At 45.1% G+C, this 22,917-nt stretch overlaps 1 protein-coding gene across 1 annotated transcript in view; it reads right to left on the reverse strand.

Annotated features, from left to right (window-relative positions):
- Positions 1 to 22,917, reverse strand: part of Nid2 (nidogen 2) — a 61,723-nt gene that overhangs the window by 21,511 nt on the left and 17,295 nt on the right. The window contains exons 5-11 of the mRNA XM_004835536.4: positions 15,291 to 15,440; positions 14,623 to 14,868; positions 13,150 to 13,350; positions 5,776 to 6,003; positions 1,948 to 2,091; positions 988 to 1,116; positions 36 to 179 (exon numbers count right to left, since the gene is read on the reverse strand). Of these exons, the coding sequence (XP_004835593.2) occupies positions 36 to 179; positions 988 to 1,116; positions 1,948 to 2,091; positions 5,776 to 6,003; positions 13,150 to 13,350; positions 14,623 to 14,868; positions 15,291 to 15,440 (1,242 nt within the window). The remainder of the gene's footprint in view (positions 1 to 35; positions 180 to 987; positions 1,117 to 1,947; positions 2,092 to 5,775; positions 6,004 to 13,149; positions 13,351 to 14,622; positions 14,869 to 15,290; positions 15,441 to 22,917) is intronic.

Raw genomic sequence — 22,917 nt, forward strand, 5'->3', positions numbered from 1 at the left:
TCCAGGATCCCCAAGGCCGGCCCGCAGATACTCACCAGAACACTGGTACCCGTTGCCAGTGTAGCCTGGCAGGCAGGCACAGCTGAATGTGCCATCTCCGTGGTTAATGCAGCGGGCCTGCCCAGCAGGGGCACAGTTGTGCCTGCTGTCCTCGCAGGGGTTGGGAGGAGGGGCAACCACTGAGGAAAGAAGATGGAGATGTGCAAAAGGGCTCAGCGCAGTGAATGAGGAACCCTGCTGCTCCCAGCACCATCCGCAGGCCAACAGCACAGGGCACAGGCACATCCGGGGCTCACAGGGCTCCCAAATCTCAATTAGTGATGTTTCTGGGTAGCTGCTACACACATAAAGGTTTGAGAAACATGTATGGTTTTGAGGTTAAAGTATTAGGCATGAAAATCAGTCATCCAAATAGACCCTGACTGAAGTTTGTAAGTCCTCAGCACAAGTGCTACACACACACACACACACACACACACACACAGTGTCTACCATCACTGTTACTTTGTCATCACATTGGATTGTATCTTCTCTATTACCATCTAGCTCTACCTGTGGGATGAACTTAGAATCCTAGTTCTTTTGGGTCCATTTTTAGATCCAAAGTATGTTTTAGAGCCCTGGAAAAGCATCTTATGGATGAGGGTCTTTGGATTCAGATGTGAGACAAGACCTCTGAATTACAAATCTAGAACCTCTTAAGTTGAGTTGAGGGCTGGGGCATTCACTAGAGAGATACATAGTCTTGTTGGCTGTGATCCCAACTGAGAACGTCCCCTCATAACTCATGCCTAAAAATATCTATTTATGGGAAAACTGTCTCAATAAACAGGGCTAAACTGAACCATAGGCTTGGGTTATTGCAATGTCCATGCTGTTTTCAAGAAAATCACAGAGCAGAGCTTCTGGATAGCAGAAACATTAACAAATTAAAGAGCAAGATTGAGTGCCATTGTGACCAAAAAGCAAAGCAATTTTGGTACTCACAGATGCATGTGTGCTGGTCATCCACAAACTCATAGCCACTGGGGCATTCGCATCTGTAGCTGCCGGGTAAGTTGATACACACAGAGTTGGGGCCACAGCGATGGTAGCCGTTCGCACATTCATTTACATCTAAGAGGAAACGTGAACAGAAAAGTACTGTTGAAATCAGGGTTCCCAGCAAGGCAAGGTCTGAAAACTTAAGTCTCCCCACTGCTCTGATGCTTCTATGAGACTGATGGTAGATGGTCTCAGCAAGAGTAGGGGTGCAGGATTTCTATACATCAGGAAGGAATGAAAGTGGCAGATAATCAGAAATAAAAATTCATTTCGATTGCTTCCAGTGTGTGCCACAGGGAGATCATTTTTGAATGACTATTTTAAGAATTCTTTAAATGTTTAAAAATAATAGACATTGGGCCGGGGATTTGGCTCAGTGGTTTCACCGCCTGATGCACAAGCGCAAGGACCTGAGTTCGATCCCCAGTACCAAAAAAAATAATAATAATAGATATTCTGAAGAAAAACACACTAGCAATCTTTTGAAATATGAAGAAATTTCTAGTTGCTTTTTGGGATACAGCAGGTGGAGGAAACAAAATGTCTGAAATTTAAAGAAAATCTGGAAACGTGCCTTTTAGTAAATCTACCAAATACTTAATAAAGGTTAAAATTATAAACCTTAAAATATCCAAGAATTAAAAAAAAAAAATCCAAGAATTGCAAAACATATTTTCTTTCTACAGCTTCAGTCCAAAACACCCACCCTGAACCATCTTTTCAAACCTAACTAGACGATGTTTTAGTTTTAGTTTTCACATAATTGCATTCAGATTAACAGTTGCTAAAACTTATTAATCAATGGAGGTCACAGAGACCACAGATATATGTCATCCACATACAAAGCTGGAGGTAGCAAAGTAAAAACAAGGCGTCGGCGACAAAAGCCGAGCGCGCTCTCACCCATGCAACTCCGTCCGTCTCCCTGGTAACCAGGTGCACAGACGCAGGTGTAGTCCGCGCCTGTCCCTGGATGGCACCGCGCTGCTGCGTCACACGTGTGGCTCCCATCATAGCAAGGATTCACTGGAGTGGGCTCGGAGTCCACTGCATGGGTGGAGAGGAAACAAACACTCGCTGGCTGATTTACAGAGAGCAGGTGCAAGGAAGGACGGGGAGAGGAGTCCCTGGAATTGACAGTGTGCACATTTGTGTGTTGTGTCACATGCGGAGACTTTACTAAGTTATTAACATGCAAAGCTGGGCTGGATTATCTGCACCTCTGGTTTAAATTCCAGGATGACTTCCTTTTTGCCTATCCTATAGACAAGTTTTCTTGCTTTCAGTGGGTTCACGTCTAAGGGAATAAAAATATCCAATACTTCCTTTCATTTAAAAAAGCTTTTGGGCCGGATGTGGTGGCTCACGCCTGTAGTCTCAGCACTCCGGAAGCTGAGGCAGGAGGATTGCTGAGTTCAAGGCCAGCCTGGGCCACATACTGAGTTCAAGGCCAGCCTGAACTGCACAGTGAGACCCTGTCTCAAATAAATAAATGAATAAATAAACAAATAAAGTAAAAGAGCTTTTGCTCTATCTGCTGTGAGTCTCAAGAAGACTGTGTCCCAGGCTGCTATCCCCATGATGGGGAGTCTCACAGCTAAGGACAGTGAGCTAGAGACATGGGGAAAATTACCCCAAGCCACACAGGAAGTGGTTCAACAAGGACTCAATATCCAAATTCCTGGCTCTAAATTTGGGACAGTCTCTCACTAAAATTCACTCTTTCTATGGGTAAAATACAATTTAAAAATCTTGCTTTCAAGATTAATTTTGTCATGGATCCATCCATGCACTAAGCAGGGATGGCTGTAAATGTCTGAAATCTTCCCTAAAGAACTCTGCTTCTAGAGACAACATAACGGTTCATGCTCGCTGCACATTTATGTGCCTGGCCCTATTCTAAACCCAGCGCACGAGCCGCCCCATTAAATCCTCATTAACTACAGTGTAGATCAAATATTGTTATTATATCTTTACTTTTCATGCATCTCCCAGAGGCCAGGTAACCTAAGGTTACACAGTCAGACGAGGTGGATGGAGCCACAGTAAGAATACAGACAGCCCCATTCTGTGCCATTTTGCCACAACCAGAACTTTATAAGGTTATCACATCAAAGTCCGGCAGACAGCAGTGCTGGAGAGAGCTCCATGCCCAGAAAATCAATCTAAACTCTGGGTACTTGTTTACTTCGGATTCCTCAGCTATAAAAGAGAAGTTAAAAAATGTTTTTATCTGCCAGAATTGCTTTTTAAAAAAGCCCAACACGATGTATTTGGACGACGATCCCTACACCAGCAGGTCTCAAGGTATCCAGTGGCTGCCTTCCTCCTTCCTCCCTCAGTGGGGCCATGGCCATCCTCACTGGAGGTTTTAGCTTTGTCTCAGTTCCTACGGTTAATTCTAATCTTAGACTCAGAAAATTTCAAGGCAGTTTAGTACACTCCACATTCTTCTGCTCACGCCAGTTCTCTCCACCCTGGAAACCAGCGCCAAGTGCCTGTAGACACTCTTTGGCAGGACCAAGCCCTCCTGGATTCTCCCTCCTTCCCATTCCACCCATCTCCCTACAGGGCCACCTGACCTCATATGGGAGAGGAGCTGCCCAAGGTAGCTCTCAGTCCACATCCAAGTGCCTGCAGTTGCAGCCTGCCTCACGGACAGGCTTCCTCCCAGCCCTTGGGACATCTGCCCCTCTCCCCACTGCCCAAGTCCCCATTCCTCCAATTTTCTCTATTAGTCTGCTGTCAACTAAGATCCCTTGGCTGAGCCACTCTCACCTTGTGGTAAACTCCCAGCATCACCCACTTTATAAGAAACATCACCCTACGCTCCTACAGCACAGTACCCCCATATTACCAATTCCTGTATTACTCCCTGAAAATAAGGAGGGCTACAGTCTACCCTCAGTCTACTCGGACTGGACTGATAGAACCTTTGTCAAAAGAAAAGACCAGCAAGCGACTCTGACACTTTTGGCGGGAGGGCAGATACCGGGGATCAAACTTGGGTCCTTGCGCTTGCGCAGCAGGCAGTGAAACCACTGAGCTAAATCCCCGGCCCCTTCTCCGACACTTTTTAAACCTGCTGAGCTTATGCCAGCATATGCCAACCTCTCCGAATCACACAAACATCCTTGGAAATCTTTTCCTCTGGCCTCTTGTCAGCAGGAAGGAAGCACAGCACCGGGGTTTCGCTTGCTGAGTTAACTTGAAGGTGCTGGAGTAAGAACCAGCATGTGTCCCAACGGAGAGCAGCCGGGTCATGTGCTCACTGAACACTCAATGCAAACAAGACAGGAACCTGATTCTCCCCAACATCAGTTCTCCATTTTAGGAGAAGATTCTGAGCAAAATGCCTGGCATACCTTGCCAATGGGGAAAGTGATCTTCAGAATGTTTTAGTTTATAAATACGAAGGCTCAGCCTTCTTATTCGGTATTTTGCAGCATCAAAATTTCAGCCCAGTACGTTCCAACCAAGATTAGTGAGTTCCCGTGGATGTCAAAAGCTTGCCACCCTGCTAGGCGCTAAGAAAAAAATAAATTTTAAAAGCAGCTCAGAGGTGACGAAGTACCAACTTGGGACAGGATACACATGAAATTGAGAAGGAAATGCCCCTAATTATATGATATGATACTGTTTTAAAACATACTTGCAGATAGGGCCAGTTACATAATTCACAGAGTCCAGTGCAAAATGAAAATGCAGAGCCCACTGTTAAACAAAATTAAGAATTTCACTGACAGCAGAGCATTAAACCAAGCACAGAGCCCTTTACTTCTAAAAATAAATAGATTTTGGAGTGCTAGGGCTTGAACCAGAGCCTCTAGGATGCCAGCCAAGCACTGTATTACTGAGCTACACCCTCAGATCTGCAAATATTTTCAGAATACATTTCTAAAATCGTTTCACTTTTCATTCCTTAAGGCTGTTAACTTTTCTCCTAATCACAGTAAGAACAGCATCTCATCCACACACACTGCTGAACTCTGACTCTGACGGAGGATCTGGAACTAATTTGCTCATTTAACCAAGAAGGGAAGCATGGTTTCCTTAAAGGGACAGCCGTTTAGCCTCACTGCACAGCCCTCTGCCTTAAATCTCAGCTCACTGAAAGGACCTCTGCAGAGGAAGGACAGGACGTGTTTCAGGGTCCTGTTCTAGGACACTGCAGACAACGGCCAACCCCACTAGAAGCTCAAACAGTTGAGGACGGACTGGTGATTGGGAAGACAGCGGGTTTTCAAGCTCTGACTACTCACCAGAAAGACAATAATTCTGCATCTAAACTATGGGAAACCACATGGCTCCCACGTCAGTACACTCAATCACTGGAGCATTTCATCACCCCAAAAGAAGCCCAGTACATTTTAGCTGTTAATTCCTTATCCCTTTCTTATCCCTCAGCCCCGGGCAACCTTTACCTGCTGTCTCTGTGGATTTGCCTATTCTGGAAATTCTATATAAATTGAATCGTGCAATATGCTGTGTGCGTGTGCGAGCGCATCTGGCTTCTTTCACTTAGCATGATATTTTCAAAGTTCACCCATGTTGTATGTAGCACACACATTTCTCTTCACAGTTGAATAAAGCTCCAGTGACCCTGCTTTATTCATCCTACACTCAGCACCTAACACAGAGCCCAGCACTCACCAAGCCTTGCTAACCTCTGAACTTTTCAAAAAAGAGATCGCTTTTTGCACAATGATAAAACTAAGGAACCTTACTTACCGTTCACAGGGCCAATCTGATTGGTCACAGCAAATCGAAGCACTCCTTCATCCGCACTGTACAAGGCGAAGACGCGGTCCACCCACAGCTGCTGGGAGGAGGGGACGGCTTGGTGTCCCGCGTGCCTGCACGCCTGGAAAGTGATGTTCTGGTGCACACGGTAGGAGCCAGTCTGGTTGATGGCTCCCAAGGTGAGAGAGTAGTCTCTGGAGCTTGTGACAGTCACAGCTGCAACACGTTTTACAGGCAAACTGTTACATGTTTTAAATTTTAAAGTAGAGGCCTTTACGTGGGGTGGGTTATTCTACACACTCTTTCATCGGGTTCCCAGAGCACATTCTCTCAGGAGCTCCCCGCATTTATATAGGAAACTTACAAGGGAAGCCCAAGACATTAAGCAGATGCAAAGGCACAGGCTGAGAAGGAGGAAGTGCTGTAGGCAGCAGCTGCTGCCATCGCGATCTTCAGCAGCCCAGCAAGCCAGCACTAGCACAGTGCCACTACCATCCTCGCTGCAGCAGAGACTTACAGAGGCCAAGCTGCAGGGCTAGGCTGTGGGAAGCTGGGGCTGGAGCTCAAATCACTCTGGCTCTGCACCCAGAGTTTTGAACCTCCCACCCCATACACTGCACAGAGTAACGCCTTCCACAGTTTCACACCTCAGCGAGTCTGCAAGAGGTCACTGGAAGTGGAGTGCAGGCCAGGCACATGGCTCTGGATCATTCTGGGCGAGGTCCAGTTTTCCCTACATCTCCTGTCCACCTTCCAGCTCTCACATCAGGAAAGAAGCCAGGGCCAGAGGGCAGGCGCAACTGCAGCTGTGCCATGCACTGGCTACCACGACCATGTAATATTTTACACTCAGGTAGCACTTTACAAAACACATCACATTGGTCCTGAGTTGCACGGAAGATGTCAAATCAGCCCACGCCCCGGCAACAATTCACTGGACCCCCTTCACCCCCTGCTCCTCTGTACAACCACCTGGTTCCACACTACAAAGACACAGAGGACACCGGACCAACAGACCACGGTACTGAGTCCCACTGCTCCCAGCCCAGAGGTAGGGGCTTCTGAGCCACCATCCCACTGCTCCTGGTCCAGAGGAAGGGGTTTCCTGCCCACCATCCCTCCCACCGCTCCCAGCCCACAGGAAAGGGCTTTTGGGCCACTATCCCTACCGCTGCCCCCGGCCCCTGTCCCACCTCTCCCAGCTCAGAGGAGGTAATCCGTGCAGGCGCCAACAGCCGCCCCCCCCCACCAAGTCGAAATGAGAAAACACATAACTAAGTCCCAAAACCAGACTTCCAGATCACCTACAGCAACCCCAAAGGGAAATGACATGGAACACTCTGATACTCAACCACCTGGACCCACTCAACTGGCAACAAAAGGGGATCTGGATAAAATGAAATCAGAAATAATTTCTCAGATAACAGGAGAAATTGTGCCCCTAGTACAAGACATGATTAATAAATCTAGAGAGGAGCTGAGGAACATGATGGAATCCCAACATAAGAAACAAATGGAATCCATAAAACAGATGCAAATACATTTCCAGGACATGAAAAACTCCATTGAAAGTCTACACAGCAGAATGAGCCAATGTGAGGACAGAATTTCATATATAGAAGATAAGATTGCAATTAGTGACCAGGAAAAGAAAAATTGCTTCAAAATTATAAAGGAACATGAGAAATCAATCCAGCAGCTGCTAGATGATGCAAAGAAGAATAACATAAGACTGATTGGACTCAATGAAGAAACAGGAGAGAGTGCAGATGACATAAAAGATCTCTTCACAGAAATGATGGCAGAAAACTTCCCAAGCAGGGGGAAAGAGCTTGACATACAGATAAGTGAGGCATATAGGACTCCAAATAGCCTTGATCAAAAAAAATCTACACATAGGCATATAATTGTTAAGATTCCAGAAACACAACAGAAGAACAAAGTTCTACAAGCAGTTAGAGAAAAGAAACAAATCACATACAAAGGAAAGCCCATCAGAATCACAGCAGACTTCTCAACACAAACCATCAAGGCAAGAAGAGCTCGGAGTGACATATTCCAAGCCCTAAAAGAAAGCAGCCTCCAACCCAGATTGATGTACCCTGAAAAACTATCTTTCAAAATGGATGGAGAAATAAGATACTTTCATGACAAAGAGCACCTTAGGAACTTCATGAATACCAAACCAGCACTCCAAAGAATTTTACACAATAGCCTAGGAACAGACATTGAGGATCACAACCCCAGGAAGCAAAGCAGAAATGAACCCATCTGGCATGAGAAGAAATTAAATGTAAAGGGGGAGAACCCAACAAAAAGAAAAAGTCATGGCAATGACAAGTCAATACGTTTCAGTTATAACCATCACTGTTAATGGTCTCAATTCACCAATCAAAAGAAATAGACTGGCAGAATGGGTCAAGAAGCAAAATCCAACAATATGCTGCATACAAGAAACACACTTAATTCAAAAGGAAACTCATAGACTGCAAGTTAAAGGGTGGAAAACAATACTGCATGTGACAGGAACCCGAAAAAAAGAAAGAGTAGCTATCCTCTTTGCAGATCAAGTAGATTTCAAACCAACACTGATGAAGAGAGACAAAGAAGGACACTACATCCTTGTAAAGGGAAGAATCCAGGAGGAAGAGATGACAATCATAAATATCTATGCACCAAACACTAGTGTGCCCAAATATATAAAACAAATATTAACGGACATGAAAAGTCATATATGCACTAATACAATTGTAGTGAGGGACCTCAACACCCCACTGTCATAAATACATAGATCAACTAGACAAAAAATAAGTAATGAAATACTAGAACTCAATCGAACTCTTGAACAAATGAACTTAATAGATGTTTACAGAGTCTTCCACCCCACAAAATCAGAATACACATTCTTCTCAGCTGCACATGGGTCATTCTCAAAAATAGACCACATACTCACACATAGAACATGTTTAAGTAAGTGCAAAGGAATTGAAGTTATCCCCTGTATATTATCAGACCATAGTGCGATGAAATTGGAGATCCATAGCAAAAGAAACTCGAAAAATTTCATAAACACGTGGAAATTGAACAACACACTTCTGAATAACCAATGGGTCACAGAGGAAATTAAAGAAGAAATCAGACAGTTCCTTCAATTAAATGACAATGACAATACAACATATCAGAATCTATGGGACACAATGAAAGCAGTCTTACGAGGCAAATTCATAGCAGTGAATATGCATATTAGGAAAACAGAATGAGCCCAATTAAACAACCTGATGCTGCACCTCAAGCTTCTAGAAAAAGAAGAACAGGACAACCCCAGAGCTCATACAAGGGAGGAAATTATAAAGATCAGAGGAGAAATCAATGCAATGGAGACTGAGAGAACGATACAAAAACTTAATGAAGCCAAGAGTTGGTTCTTTGAAAGAATCAACAAAATTGACCAACCCTTAGCCAACCTTGTCAGAAAAAGGAAAGAAAAGGCCCAAATCCATGTAATTAGGGATGAAAAGGGTGAAATTACAACAGACCCAGCAGAAATCTAGAGGATCATCAATACTTACTTCCAGAACCTATACGCCAATAAGATGGACAACACAGAAGAAATGGACAGATTCCTAGATACATATGAATTACCAAAGTTGAACGAAGAAGACCTAAAAATTCTGAACAACCCAATATCAACCAATGAAATTGAAAATGTAATTAAAAACTTATCAACTAAGAAAAGCCCGGGCCCTGATGGCTTCACTGCTGAATTCTACAAGACATTTAGAGAGGAACTGCTGCCACTACTGTTTAAACTCTTCAGTGAAATTGAAAGGGAAGCAATACTCCCAAATTCATTCCTGGAAGCAAGCATCACCTTGATCCCCAAAGCAGAGAAAGACCCAACTGAAAAGAACTACAGGCCAATTTCACTAATGAACATAGATGCAAAAATCCTTAATAAGATGCTGGCAAACAGAATGCAGAAGATCATCAAGAAGATCATACACCCTGATCAAGTGGGATTCATCCCATGGATGCAGGGATGGTTCAATATACAAAAATCAATTAATGTAATACCCTATATCAATAGAGCCAAGGACCAAAACCATATGATTCTCTCCATAGATGCAGAAAAACCATTTGACAAAATCCAACATGCATTTATGATAAAAACCCTACAAAAAATTAGAATAGTTGGTCTCTACCTCAAACTGATAGAAGCCATTATAAAAAACCAACAGCCAATATCATACTAAATGGTCAAAAACTGAAATCCTTCACACTAAAATCAGGAACAAGACAAGGATGTCCACTATCACCACTCTTGTTCAATATAGTTCTGGAAACATTAGCCACAGCAATTAGACAAGAGAAAGAAATAAAAGGAATAAAGATAGGAAATGAAGAAGTCAAATTGTCATTATGTGCAGATGACATGATACTCTATATAGAAGATCCCAAGAACTCCACCAAAAGTCTTCTAGACTTAATAACCAAATTCAGTCAAGTAGCTGGTTACAAGGTCAACACACAAAAATCAATAGCTTTCCTCTACACCAATGACAGACTCACTGAGAGAGAAATAGGGCAAATAATTCCTTTCACAATAGCATCCAAAAAACTGAAATACCTAGGAATCATCCTAATGAAAGAAATCAAAGACCTCTTCTCTGAAAACTATGGCACTCTGAAAAGAGAGATTGAAGATGATATCAGAAAATGGACAGACATCCCCTGCTCCTGGGTAGGAAGGATTAATATAGTGAAAATGGCCATACTTCCAAAAGTGCTATATAGATTTAATGCAATTCCAATTGAGATCCCAGCAGCATACTTCATGGACCTTGAGAAAACAATCCAAAAATTCATTTGGAACAAGAAGAGACCCAGAATAGCAAAAGCAATTCTAGGTAACAGAGACATGGCAGGGGGTATCACAATCCCCAACCTGCAACTCTACTACAAAGCTACTGTGATAAAAACAACATGGTACTGGCAAAAAAACAGACCTGAGGACCAGTGGAACAGATTAGAAGATGCAGAAACAATGCCAGACACACTCAGCCATCTCATCTTCGATAAAGGAGCCAAACACCCTCACTGGAGGAAAGATAGCCTCTTTAATAAATGGTGCTGGAAAAATTGGGCTTCAACTTGCCAAAGATTAAACCTAGACCTGTATCTCTCACCATTCACTAAACTAAAACCAAAATGGATTAAAGATCTAAATATTAAAATAGAAACTCTGAACCAGTTGGAACAGAGGTTAGGTAGAACCCTTGAAGACATTGGTGTAGGAAAAGATTTTATGAAGAAAACCTCAGTTGCCCGTGAACTAGCACAATCAACAAGTGGGATCTCTTCTTATTAAAAGGCTTCTGCACAGCAAGAGAAACCACCAGCAGTGTGAAGAGACAACCCACAATGTGGGAAAAAATCTTCACCTGCTCTTCCTCAGACAAAGGTCTACTATCTCAAATCTATAAAGAACTTAAAAAGATCAGACCTCCCAAATTTAAAGACCCAATCCAAAAATGGGCATCTGAAATGAACAGACATTTCTCAGACAAAGAAGTAGAAATAGCAAATAAATACATGAAAAAATGTTCAACATCACTGGTCATTCGAGAGATGCAAATGAAAACAAGGCTGAGATTCCACTTCACTCCAGAAAGAATGGCTGCTATCATGAAATCAACCAATAACAAATGCTGGCAGGGCTGTAGGGAAAGAGGAACCCTGCTCCACTGCTGGTGGGAGTGTAGACTGGTGCAAGCACTGTGGAAATCAGTATGGAGATACCTCAAAGAACTAGGACTGGAAGTCTCGTTTGACCCCGCTATTCCCCTGCAGGGTACCTTCCCCAAAGAATTAAAAGAATCATACCACAGTGATATATGTGTGCCCATGTTCATAGCAGCACAGTTTGTAATAGCTAAAACTTGGAAACAGCCCAAATGCCCATCAACTGGAGCCTGGATAAAGAAAATGTGGTTTTTTTTATAAAATGGAGTACTACTCAGCCATAAAAAATGAGAAATTAGAGACATTTATAGATAAGTGGATGCACATTGAGGCGATACTCTTAAGTGTAATAAATAGGTCGCACATGTATAAATACCGAATAGTTTCTCTGGTGTGAGAAACTGAAAGTGTAAATAAGGACTAAAATGTATAATAGGTAATGTGAAATAGGAAGAAAAGAGGCAAAGGGGAAGGAAGTGGAAGGGCTAGGGGAAAGGATAGAAGGGAATGGGATTAATATGAGAAAATGGAAAAATAGGAACAAAATCTTCTGTAAATAGGAATGGAGGGGTTGAGGGGAGGGCTGGTCAAGGGTGAAAAATAAGAACCAAGATAGACTATGTAAAGGTGCAAATTTCCAATGATGAATGTCATTATATTGTATACCTAAAATGTACCAATGATTAAAATGAATAATCAATAATGCAAAATAGGAAGAAAAGGTCCAAAGGGGTAGGGGTAGTGGGAGGGGCAGGGGAAAGGAAAGAAGGGAAAGGAAAAAATGATGAGAAATGGAAAAAATGGAAATAAAGTCTTTGTAAATAGGGAAGGGTGGAGGGCGTGAAGGGAGGGCTAGGAATGGGGAAAAAATAAGAACCAAGATGCAGCATGTAAAGGTACAATTCCCAATGAGAAATGTAATTGTGTTGTATACCTACAATGTACCAATAAAAGAATTTAATTAAAAAAAAATAATAATGCAACTAAAAAAAACAAAAACAAAACACATCACATAATAACTACACAGTTATTAACTAGGTAATGTAGACAGAAAAGATGCCTTTGTTCTCATGCTAAAGATGAGATAAATGTTCCATGATCGGCCCCCATAGATCTTAAATACCGAGTCCAGAATGCGAATTCTATCTTCTTACTCCAAATCTCAGGTAAGTTTTACAACATAGCACAACTTCTATGACTTTTAGAGCAGGCTGAATCCAGTTGAACGAAGATTACAGGAAAAATTCTAATATTTTTCTATGCTTCCGAGTGGCATGGTTAAAAACTGTATGTGATAGGGGCCGAGGATTTAGCTCAGTGGTTCTGGTGCCTGCCTTGCAAGCGCAAGGTCCTGAGTTCAATCCCTGGTACCAAAAAAAACACTGTATGTGATTATGTTATTTCTAGCCACTCCCGTAAACGATGTTGTTATTGATACTGTTAACTATTTATAAGTAGCAGGTAAGGATATTGATGTTCCAATGTAGAGTAGTTAGCACTCTGCTCACTTATACCACATATTTCAAAAGAATAAAAAGAATACTAAGCTCATTTTAGATGCCAGCATTCTAGAACATTCCATGTAGCTGCTCATTTAATTTTCACAACTATGGTACCTACCCGAGTCAGAGTAATGGTAAAGCTCTTTGTAGGGAGAAATGTGGGCTGTGAAATTCGCTGGAATGGAGGGCACCTGGCCTTGGATGTTGGTCTTCACGATCAGGTAGTTCTCTGGGTCGAGTCCCTCAGCAGTTTGAGTGATCCAAACCCTTTCCTCTCCTGGGTAGAAGGTCACTTCCATGTTATGGACAAAGGTAGCACCTGGAGAGGAAAAAAATAAGCACACCTTAGTTACATAATCACCACTACTGTTGGGTCTGAGGCTCAGTAGTGGAGTTTGCTTAGGATAGGAAGTCATGGGCTGATCCCCTACACTGCAAAAGTGAATAATTACCTAATTCCTACAGCTCTTAAACATGCTGGCTAAGGAGATTATTCCCTATCCAAACAGTCTTACCGCCAGTTGATTCCCTAAGTGCCCAACTTTTCTCTTGCAGAGTGGCTTCATCCTGCCGCCCCTCACACTGCCCCTCTGTGCAGGGGCTTGTGTTCTGTGAGAAATAAACCTCATGAACATCCTTGGCTTCTTTAAGGTTGCTAGACTTGGCAAAAACAAAAGAGCAAACAAAATCCAAACACACACACAAACTTAAACCAGGATACCCAATTACACTTGAATTTCAAATACACAATGTATGTTTCCATATATGTCCCATCCAGTATCTGTGGCGTACTTAGACTTTAAAAAGTTCACTGTTTATCTGAAGTTTAAACTTAAATTGCTGTATTATATTGTATCTACTTCTGGGTTTATTCAAATATTTTGATTAAAGGCAAGATATTATATAAACCGCTATTCAGCTCTAGAACTGGAGATGGGGAAAGGACTTTTTTCCAAAGCACTTTATTTTACATGCAATAAAGAAAGCAAGCTCTTTCCAGATGGGTATGTGAGAGGACAAAAAGCATCCCCCACACTCTTGCTATCAAAGGGAGATTCCGGGGCTACAGCACCTCCTGGGAGCCTCTTGGAGAAGCAGAATGACAGGCTTCCTGGGTCAGAATCTGCCTCCCCACAAGCCAGCAAGGAGGTCTGAGTGCAGGTCCGAGTTGAAAAGCACTGGCCTCTAGCACTACAGGAGGGTGTGGAGGAAAGCAATCCCTCTCCACACAGTAAGATCAACTCTTAGTGCCTGATGCGTACTTTTATTTTGCATCCCTACGTGACAGATCTGTACCCAGTAACTCAAATGCAGCCTGACAAATGTGCTTCAACAAACTGGGGTAAAAGGACACAAACACTAATGGAATCATCCTATTTCTCAACAGCTGGAAGAACATTTAGACGCAATCACTGTCTTTCCAAAAATTCTGTTGTGCAAACCCAAATCACTCCCAACTGACTCTGCACAGAAACTATGAGTCTGGGCTCCAGAATAAGAAGCCCTCCGTCCCTCCAGAAGGACCCAGGCGCCACCCCAAGGAGCAACACCTACAGCAAGCCATCCATCTGCCCCCCAGGGCCCTGCTCACCCGTGAGGCTGAAGCCGTTCTTGAAGCCTGGTTTCTCTAAAGCAAAGAGCCAGCCAAACAGGCCTCCGATGGGTGTCAGGGGGAGGAGGGCTTGGGCCGCCGGCTGTGGGATGTGGCTGATGGCCGTGTAGGCTCTGCCATCGTTGCCCACAATGTAAGCATGCAGGTCCACGTCGGTGAAGTACACCGGTATGTGTCCCACGTGGAGCTGGCCACTCACTTTCCCATTGACTCGATGAGGTGTTCCTAGGAGACAGAAAATCCAGTCCGCCTTGGCCATCAGCCAAGCTGGGGATGGACGCACAATAACAAATTGGGAGTGCAATAAAAAATGGGTGTGCAAAATAATTTCACTTAAAACTCCCCACACTCACTCTTTGCTAAGTCCTTCAAAAGATTCCCTAGTCAACCAATTATCCATCCATCAGAGTCCTGTCTGCATCTCTTTTCTCCCCCCTCCTTCTCTCCCCTAAGAAGGAAACATCTCTGGGTATCTTCCAGTTGGCAAATCACCACGAACCTACTGATTCCTCCAACATTCATTCAGCACCTGCAAGTTGCTAGGGCTTTGATTCAAGTGCTGGAGACGTAAGGGCCACAAAGCAGAGCTGAGAGGCAGCTGGAAACAGGAGCGGGCGGGAAACCCCAGAGCTGCCCCTGTCAATCACCTTCTGGCAGACACTGCTTCCCATTTCCGTTAAACCTGGACTGGCAGTGGCAGCAGAAGCCAGTGGCATAGTCCGTGCAAAAGGCGTGCGGGGAGCACTGGCCATGGTTGTGCTCACAGGTTTCCTTGTTGGCAGAGTTATACGTAAAGACTGGAAAACAAAACAAACTTGCATTAGGACCACGGAGCGATTCTGGCACCGCGGCTGCCTCGCATCTTGGTGGATGCAGCATCTGCTCTGTGACACTGGTTTGCATTGTAACAAACAAAGAGGTTTTTGAAGTCGAAGAGCCAGGAATAACATTCAGCCCAGGGGAATTAACTTGCTTTGTCTTCTGGCAAGAGGCACTGCTCACTGTTCCCATCTCGGTCTGGTTGCAACGCCCGGGAACTAAAACTAGGCCGCAGCACAATCAGAGTGTGGCAAGTGAAGGCAGTGCAGTCAGAAGCACACCTTGGGGTGAACTGCAGGAAACTGCGATTTCTGCGGGTTAAAATGGCCACATACCAGCAATTATGCATGGTTCTACAGAGCACCTGCTGAGCGGAAGACAAAGGAGAGCAGCCAAAATTGGAGTCTAACAGTTTCTCTCTTTTTTTAGGTAACCCTGAGCTTTCAAAAATAACCTACAGTGTCCCTGCCTGGAAGTTTGGTTTTGGAGAAAGGAGAGCCTTGGAGAATGTACACACCCCTACATTAGAGGAGGGGAAAGAAACAGGGAATCCAGCTGTTAAGATGCTCTCAGCTCTTGCAGGGTTCTCTGGGGAGGGGAGGGCACAAGCAAGATTTCCAGGCAATAGTAGAGGGCTTGGGCTACAGTCACAGATTTCCTAGAAAGCCACGGTGGATCAGGTAAGTTCGCTGCACCAGGCACGGTTGCTCCCATCTCCGCTTACTCTGCCCACTAAAGAAAAAGAAAAAAGAAAGAAGACTGTTGCTCTCCGGAGAAGCAGGGGAAGGAATTGAGGCACCAGCCACTGTCCAGCAAGGAAATGGCCAAGGTGATGGGGTGTGGCTGGGAGGTCACAGATGGACCTGAGGGTGCGTCTTCCCAGGACACGGGCGGATGCGCCAATCCCAACTGTGGCCACCAGGAGGCAGACTGGCTGTACACGCCTCTGCCTCTGTGTCCTGAGGAGGAGCTGGAATGGAGACTCCAGGAGAGCACTGAAAAAGAAAGGTGGCAAGGAACTCTAGTGCAAGACGCTGGTGGGTGCTGGATCGCAAGGAAAAACTAGGTCACAGTTGCAATCTGGGTCTAGGCCTAAAAAGGAGAAAACAGGAGAAGAAAGAAATGGAAATATTAATACTTACCGAGTATTGCAGGCTACAACAGCAAATAAACTAATGGAAGAAGAGGTAGCACCACATATACAACAGTACGGTCAGCACAGAGTTGGATCAGCAAATAAAAATATAACAGCCAAACATTTAAATAGTGTCTGATACACACCAGATACTCTTCCATAAGCTTTAACTCTTAATCTGCACAAGGGCCCTAGATAGCAGGCATTGTTTTTAACCCGCTTTCCAGATAAAGAAACTGAGGCAAAGAGAGGTGACCCATCTGACTGAAGTCACACAGCATGTGACAAGAGCAAATTCGAACCCAGGGAGCATGATCTAGAATCTTAATGCTGCTTTTCCTAATGCCCAGTGGGACCCAATCACACACAACATGGCCACAAGATAAGGATAAAATCGGGAGTTTGGACAAAGTCAGCTTTGGCTGGAGCAAGAGCGTTTTGAATGAGATTTTACAGATCAGTCTTCAAGGTGGGAGACAGCAGAGATGGTGGGGATGAATACTACAGCGTGCTGGAAAAAGCACAAGGGGGGGTAGTGGTCTGAGGAGAACAGTGCCCCAGGGACAACACATAAGTGCTCCTTGTGTCCCTCAAAAACCAGCAAGCTGAGCAGGTCAAACAGATGACCTTGATTGAAGTGGAAAATGTGATGGACACAGTGACAATGAAGTTGGTGACCCAAGACTTGGTCTTATAAGGGCTTGAGGGCTTGGCTGAGGAATTCCAGTTTGCTAAAAATAGAAAATTAGACAAAATTCAACTTTGTTAAAACAGGAAAGTGACAGGCATAACTTTTTAAAGCTGGAAAATGACAAAACTCGAGGCAGAAAAAGGCAGAATGGGACAGGATGAAAATATTACATAGCTCGCTGTAGAGAAACTATATCGCTGTCTATCATTGGTTTGAAAGAGAGGAAAATTGAGTAGTGAGAATGAATGTAACCTGGGTCCATCAAAATCCAACTTCTCCAGCTCAGACTATCAAAACCAAGTACAGAGCATCATCCCCAATCGGGCTCCCGAGTGAGTGGACAGGAGAGAGGAAGGCTTACAGCAGGTCCCAAGCTCAGCCACCTTCAGGTGTGTCTGCAGAAACCGGACAGGTAGTGTCTGGCTGGGCTCCTTCACTAACTCAGGAGGACCCACCTACATCAGCACTGCCAAAATCACACTTTTTATTACCATTCTTCCAAATGCTAAGGGAAAAAGGCAATCTGATGCAGGTCTAAGGAGTAGTCATTTGGGTAAAAATAAAAGCAAATTCTACACACTGTTCTGTCCGCAAATTAAGGAAATAATAGATTTGTATTGGATTCCCTGAATTTCTGAATTTGGCCAATTTCCTACTCTAGGATTGGATTATGAAACAGGGAAAGGAGGATGGAGGAGAGACTTAGATCTGCAGTTAGGTTAATTTAACTAAAAAACAAGTGTATCCACAGCTTTTATACAGGTAAAAGGAGGTACAGCAACACAGCTAGCAGCATGTACATGCAACTATGCAAAGGGGTACAAGTTCATTAGAAACCAAACCATATTTTTCTACAAAATAAAATGGTTAACTGGGTGTGTCCTGCACACTTGTAATCCCACCCACTCGGGAAGCTGGGGCAGGAGGGTCACAAGTTAGAGGCAAGCCAAGGCAGCTTGGCAAGACCCTGTTTCAAAATGAAAACTAACAGCTGGGGATGCAGCTCAGCGGTACCGCGTCCTTGGGTTCAACCCCCAGTGCCACAAAAAAATAAATAACAGTCATGCTCCCACAAAAAGCTACTGTCAGACTCCAAAGTCTAATCATGATGAGTTATCTAGTTATTGGAAAACTAGCCTGAGAATCTTTCCAAACTGCTTTTTTATGGAAAATTGTTTTTTTACGGTGAAACTTGCTAAGCCACGCACAATCAGCCTTCCAGCCCAGTAGGAGCCACAACGGAGAAAGGAGGTGGTTAGCTCCCTGCCTCTTCCACACCTGCCTTCACATGCGGGTGCATACAGAGATGTGCACACTTAAGAAGGCAGCTTGTCGGAGAAAGGTACATGCCTCTTGCAGTTTTATGTATTCATTCAGCAATTAGACAGTATTGATTGTGTACTCCTTCAAGGCCTGGCCCTGGTCTAAGCATCAGCGATGGAGCTGGGAACACAAGAGACAAAAATTCCTGCTCTGAAGATTCCTTTTCCTGGCAGCAGCCAATAAACTAGGGCAGTATTTAGTACGGTGGATGTGTAAAGGGCTGAGCAGAGCAATGAAGCGAGGGGACGGGCAGATGTTCTTTGTCCTTTTAAATGCCATGGGCTGTGGGAGAAGGCGAGCTTTAGGCAGAGGTCTGGAGGAGGTGAGGGAAGAAGCCTCATGGACGAGTCAGGCAGGTGCTCTCTGTGTCGGGCAGGAAGGGCATGAGGACGGGAGAGCAGGGGGAAGCTGGGCCTCTCACTTAGGGTCTCGGAAGGATTTGGGCTTCAGACTGGGTGAGAGTGACACAATCTGACTCACAGTAGATGGGGACAGAGCTGGCATTGGGAGTAAGAAGGGTTGGTTGAGAACTTGAAAAGGCACCAGATGTGGGATGTCTGGAAGGTGGAAGCAACAGGCTTTGCTGATGGCCCGGATGTGGGGTATGAGAAAAGGGGCAGTCCAGCATGACATTCATGACCAGAAGGGCGGAGCTGCGCTTACTGTAGAGGGGCAAGACTGGGGGGGGGGGGGTAGCAGGGACGCCCAGCCTTGGTGACAACTTGTACCCCTGCCATGGCACCTTGGACACCTTCCCATCTTTCGCAGGGAGAGCTGCATTTCTCCCTGTGGATTCTGAGGACCACTGCATCAGGGTCACCTGCAAAGTCTGTACTAAATCTAACTCTCTGGGTGGATCCCAAGAATCTGCACCTTAGCTCTCCCCAAGTGGACCTACTGCTCACAGGTACCAATTCCAGGATATTCACGAGCCTCCCATTTTGGGAGCTAAGAATTGTTCGTTCTTGTAGGTACTGAGTTGAAGCTGACTAATCAACAGCTCTTGGGCTGCATAGCTGTCTGGGGCTGCTCTTGCGTTCATTCATGGCCATTGACCTGAAAAGTGGAGCTCAGAGCTGATGGCCCAGTTGTGCCTCGATCCACAAGAATGTGACATGTAGATTGTTTAGCAGAGGTATGCGGAAGGACCTGCCTGAAGAAAGGGGAGAACTGGAACATGATATGCAACCCTGAACATGCCTATCTACCCGGAGCACAAAAAGCCAGGCTTCCAGCCAATGTGACTTCTCAGATTTCTGTGGGCATTTTCCTTAGATTCAAAGACGCTGGAGGGCCGGCATTTACCTCAGTGGTTTCACCGCCTGCTGTGCAAGCACAAGGACCCGAGTTCGATCCCTCGTACCCCCCCCCAAAAAAAACAAAGACGCTGGAGGAATCAAGGTCTGGATTTCTGTGGATGAGATAAGCAAATCCAAACATAAAGTTTTTGCTTCTCAGCTGCCATTTGTATGCCTCTTAACCTCACTGTTTGAATGTCTTTAAACACCTTCTTCCTAGCGTGATAAGGAGACACTGTCTGCATTTTATGATGAGAAAACTGAGGCCCACAGAGATTAAATGGGTTTCTGGGTCTCAATCCCAGCTCTTTCCACTACACGAGCAGTACACGGGTTCAGGGGACATCAGTCCCCAGAGGACCTGGCTTGAACACACCAATTCTGGTTCAGAAGGTGGAGGAGGAAGAGGAGAACAGTGTTTCCCACCAGGGGCTGCCAGCTAGATGGAGGGTAATCTGGCATGCCTTGGGAAACATGGTTCTCATCCCGATCTCCTCTGCAGGCGGCATGACCCAGGGAACGCCCATCCTGGAGACTCAAAATGACCCCGATGCAGTCAGCTTGCACCTAGGCGCACAGCAGAAGGGCAGAGGCGCTGGGTGTGAGCTGAATTTGTCACAGACCCTCTACTGACAACTGGCAGCTGCTACAGGAATCTTGACATGAGGATTGTTTTGTAAATCTCACTTCTTTTTTCCATGTAATGCTTTTTTTAAAAATATACTTTTCTTGTGTTCCGTAATAGAAAGAAAAATGGGTTGGGGATACAGAAGAGAAAAGCAAAAGTGCTGCCAAAGTGCCTGAGACTTGTCCTAATTGGGGATTTTTAACAAAAATAGAAAACTCTCCTCTTCACTTGTTCTGACCCATCCTTCAATCTTCATTTTTCCAGAAACACTTAATCACTTGTTCTCCGTCCTTGGCCTGCCTGCTACTCACTGAGGGCTCTGGCCCGGCCACAAGTCGAGCAGGCTCCACACTGTGGCCAAAGTTCCCCAGCACAGGAGGGCCGAGGTCTTCCCATCCGACTGCCTCATGGCGGCTGGAGTGACTTTTACTTCTGACAACTTTTGTGGCTACTTTGAGACACAGAACTAACATTTTCACCGGCAGGACAGATCTTTTTCTAAGTGTTCCCACCAAGCAGAATGATAGACTAGATAGAAAACCACATCCCACTTCATAAATCCAGAGCAGCAGCATGCTTCTCTTTCTAGCTCCCATGGTGCTTTTGTTTTTGATGTGTGAAATCTGATCAAAAAATACGGTAAAGGGCCGGGGATTTAGTTCAGTGACTTCTCCGCCTGCTGCGCAAGCGCAAGGACCCGAGTTCAATCCCCGGTACCAAAAAAAAAAAAAAAATCTGGTAAATATTTTTTGAAATTACAGTAGAAGACGCACTGCCGTTGATCCCCCTCAGATACTTTCTCTTACTTTGAACACACTTGTTCCATCATTCTTACCGCTTTCTGAGCAACTCAGAAGTCCTCTTTCATGAGGGTCTTTAGTTGCACTGTCTCCATGTCCTGAAATCAATTCAAAATGTTTCCCTTTCACGATCATTTTGACTTTAGGGAAGAACCACAAGTCACAAGGTGCCAGATCTGATGACTAAGGTGGATGAGGACACACTGTAATGTTTTTCCAAGCCTGACCTTTCTGTTGGATGGCACTCAACAGCAGCATTCACTGTACTTTTTTGTTTTTGGACCGGAGATCGAACTCGGGTCCTTGCGCTTGCGCAGCAGGCGGTGAAACTACTGAGCTAAATCTCTGGCCCAGCATTCACTACACCTTTGATCACACCTTAGAAAGACTCGAAAGAGGACTTCCAGAACTGCTTCAGAAAGTGGCAAGTATGACGGGGAAGTGTGTTTGAATTGAGGAGGAGTATTTGGAGGGGGATTAATGGTGATGTGTCTTTTACTGTAATAAATGTTTTAAACTTAAAACATTCACTGTATATTTTGATCACATCTCATATATGCAGTACCTAGTGATGCTGGTAGCAAACTGACCAGACCCTGGGGTGGAAGTTTCCATCAGCTGTCGTACACTCACAGGCTCTCTCCACCTCTGAGGAAGGAAGAGGACCCTATCAAGGACTCTCCCTGTGCTGCGTCTTCTCGGGAGTGGGGCATCCATCTGCGTTGTCAACTCTCTAGGGGTGTCCCCAGGGCAGGGCTTTCCTGCCTGGAAGACAGCACTGGGGACAGAGCCTGGAAACTCATCCCGGGTAGACAGCCAGGAAACGGCACACTCCTGCAGCCCCTCCCCAGGCTGGAAGTGGAGGGGACTGGGGACTGTGGAAGTCCCCGCTCACAGGGCAGGCTCTCCCAGCACAACTGCTACACGAGTACAAAGAGGAGGATGTCCAATGGGGCGCGAACACCCACGGTCAGTGAAAGCCAAGTGCCCCTCTCCCTTCCGAGTTCTGCTCAGCCCTCCCTGGCAACTCCTCATGTTCAACCTCTCTCTTCCTTCTCCTTTTCCTTCCCCATCCCCGCCCCATTCCTTCCCTCTTGTCTCTCCTCTGCTCAGAATGTTTTCACATTTTCCCCCTTTCTTACCTCAGAGGAGACCCAATTCCAAGCCCTGAGTGAAGCCCTCCTCCCTCACCAGGCCCTCTGGCCCACAGCAACATGGCCAGCACTGCCCCTCAGGCCCTCCCTGGGGCACCTACCTCCTTCTTTCCTGGCTTTGCTGCAGGCTTGCTCTGTCTCTTACAAGGTAAGTCACTATGGATTCTCAACCTTTAGTTTCTGCCTCTGCAGGACAGGAAGGTAACAGTCTCTACCTCAGAGAGAATTCCAAGGACTAATGGAATAATGCATTCTAATACAAAGTTCCCACTCAACCAGCGGCCACTTAACAAATGCTTGTGAAAACTTCCATCAGTGCTTCATTCTGAGCAAAGTACATGGCCGGTACTTGGGCAACTTTCTGACTCAACAACAAATTGCTGGAGCTGCCTGGAAAAACACGACACCTTAGACAAAGGTTGCTTC

Source organism: Heterocephalus glaber, unplaced genomic scaffold, assembly GCF_053883595.1.
Source record: "Heterocephalus glaber isolate CG9 unplaced genomic scaffold, H.glaber_assembly_v1.0 deba00000901, whole genome shotgun sequence".
Classification (NCBI taxonomy): Eukaryota; Metazoa; Chordata; class Mammalia; order Rodentia; family Bathyergidae; genus Heterocephalus; species Heterocephalus glaber.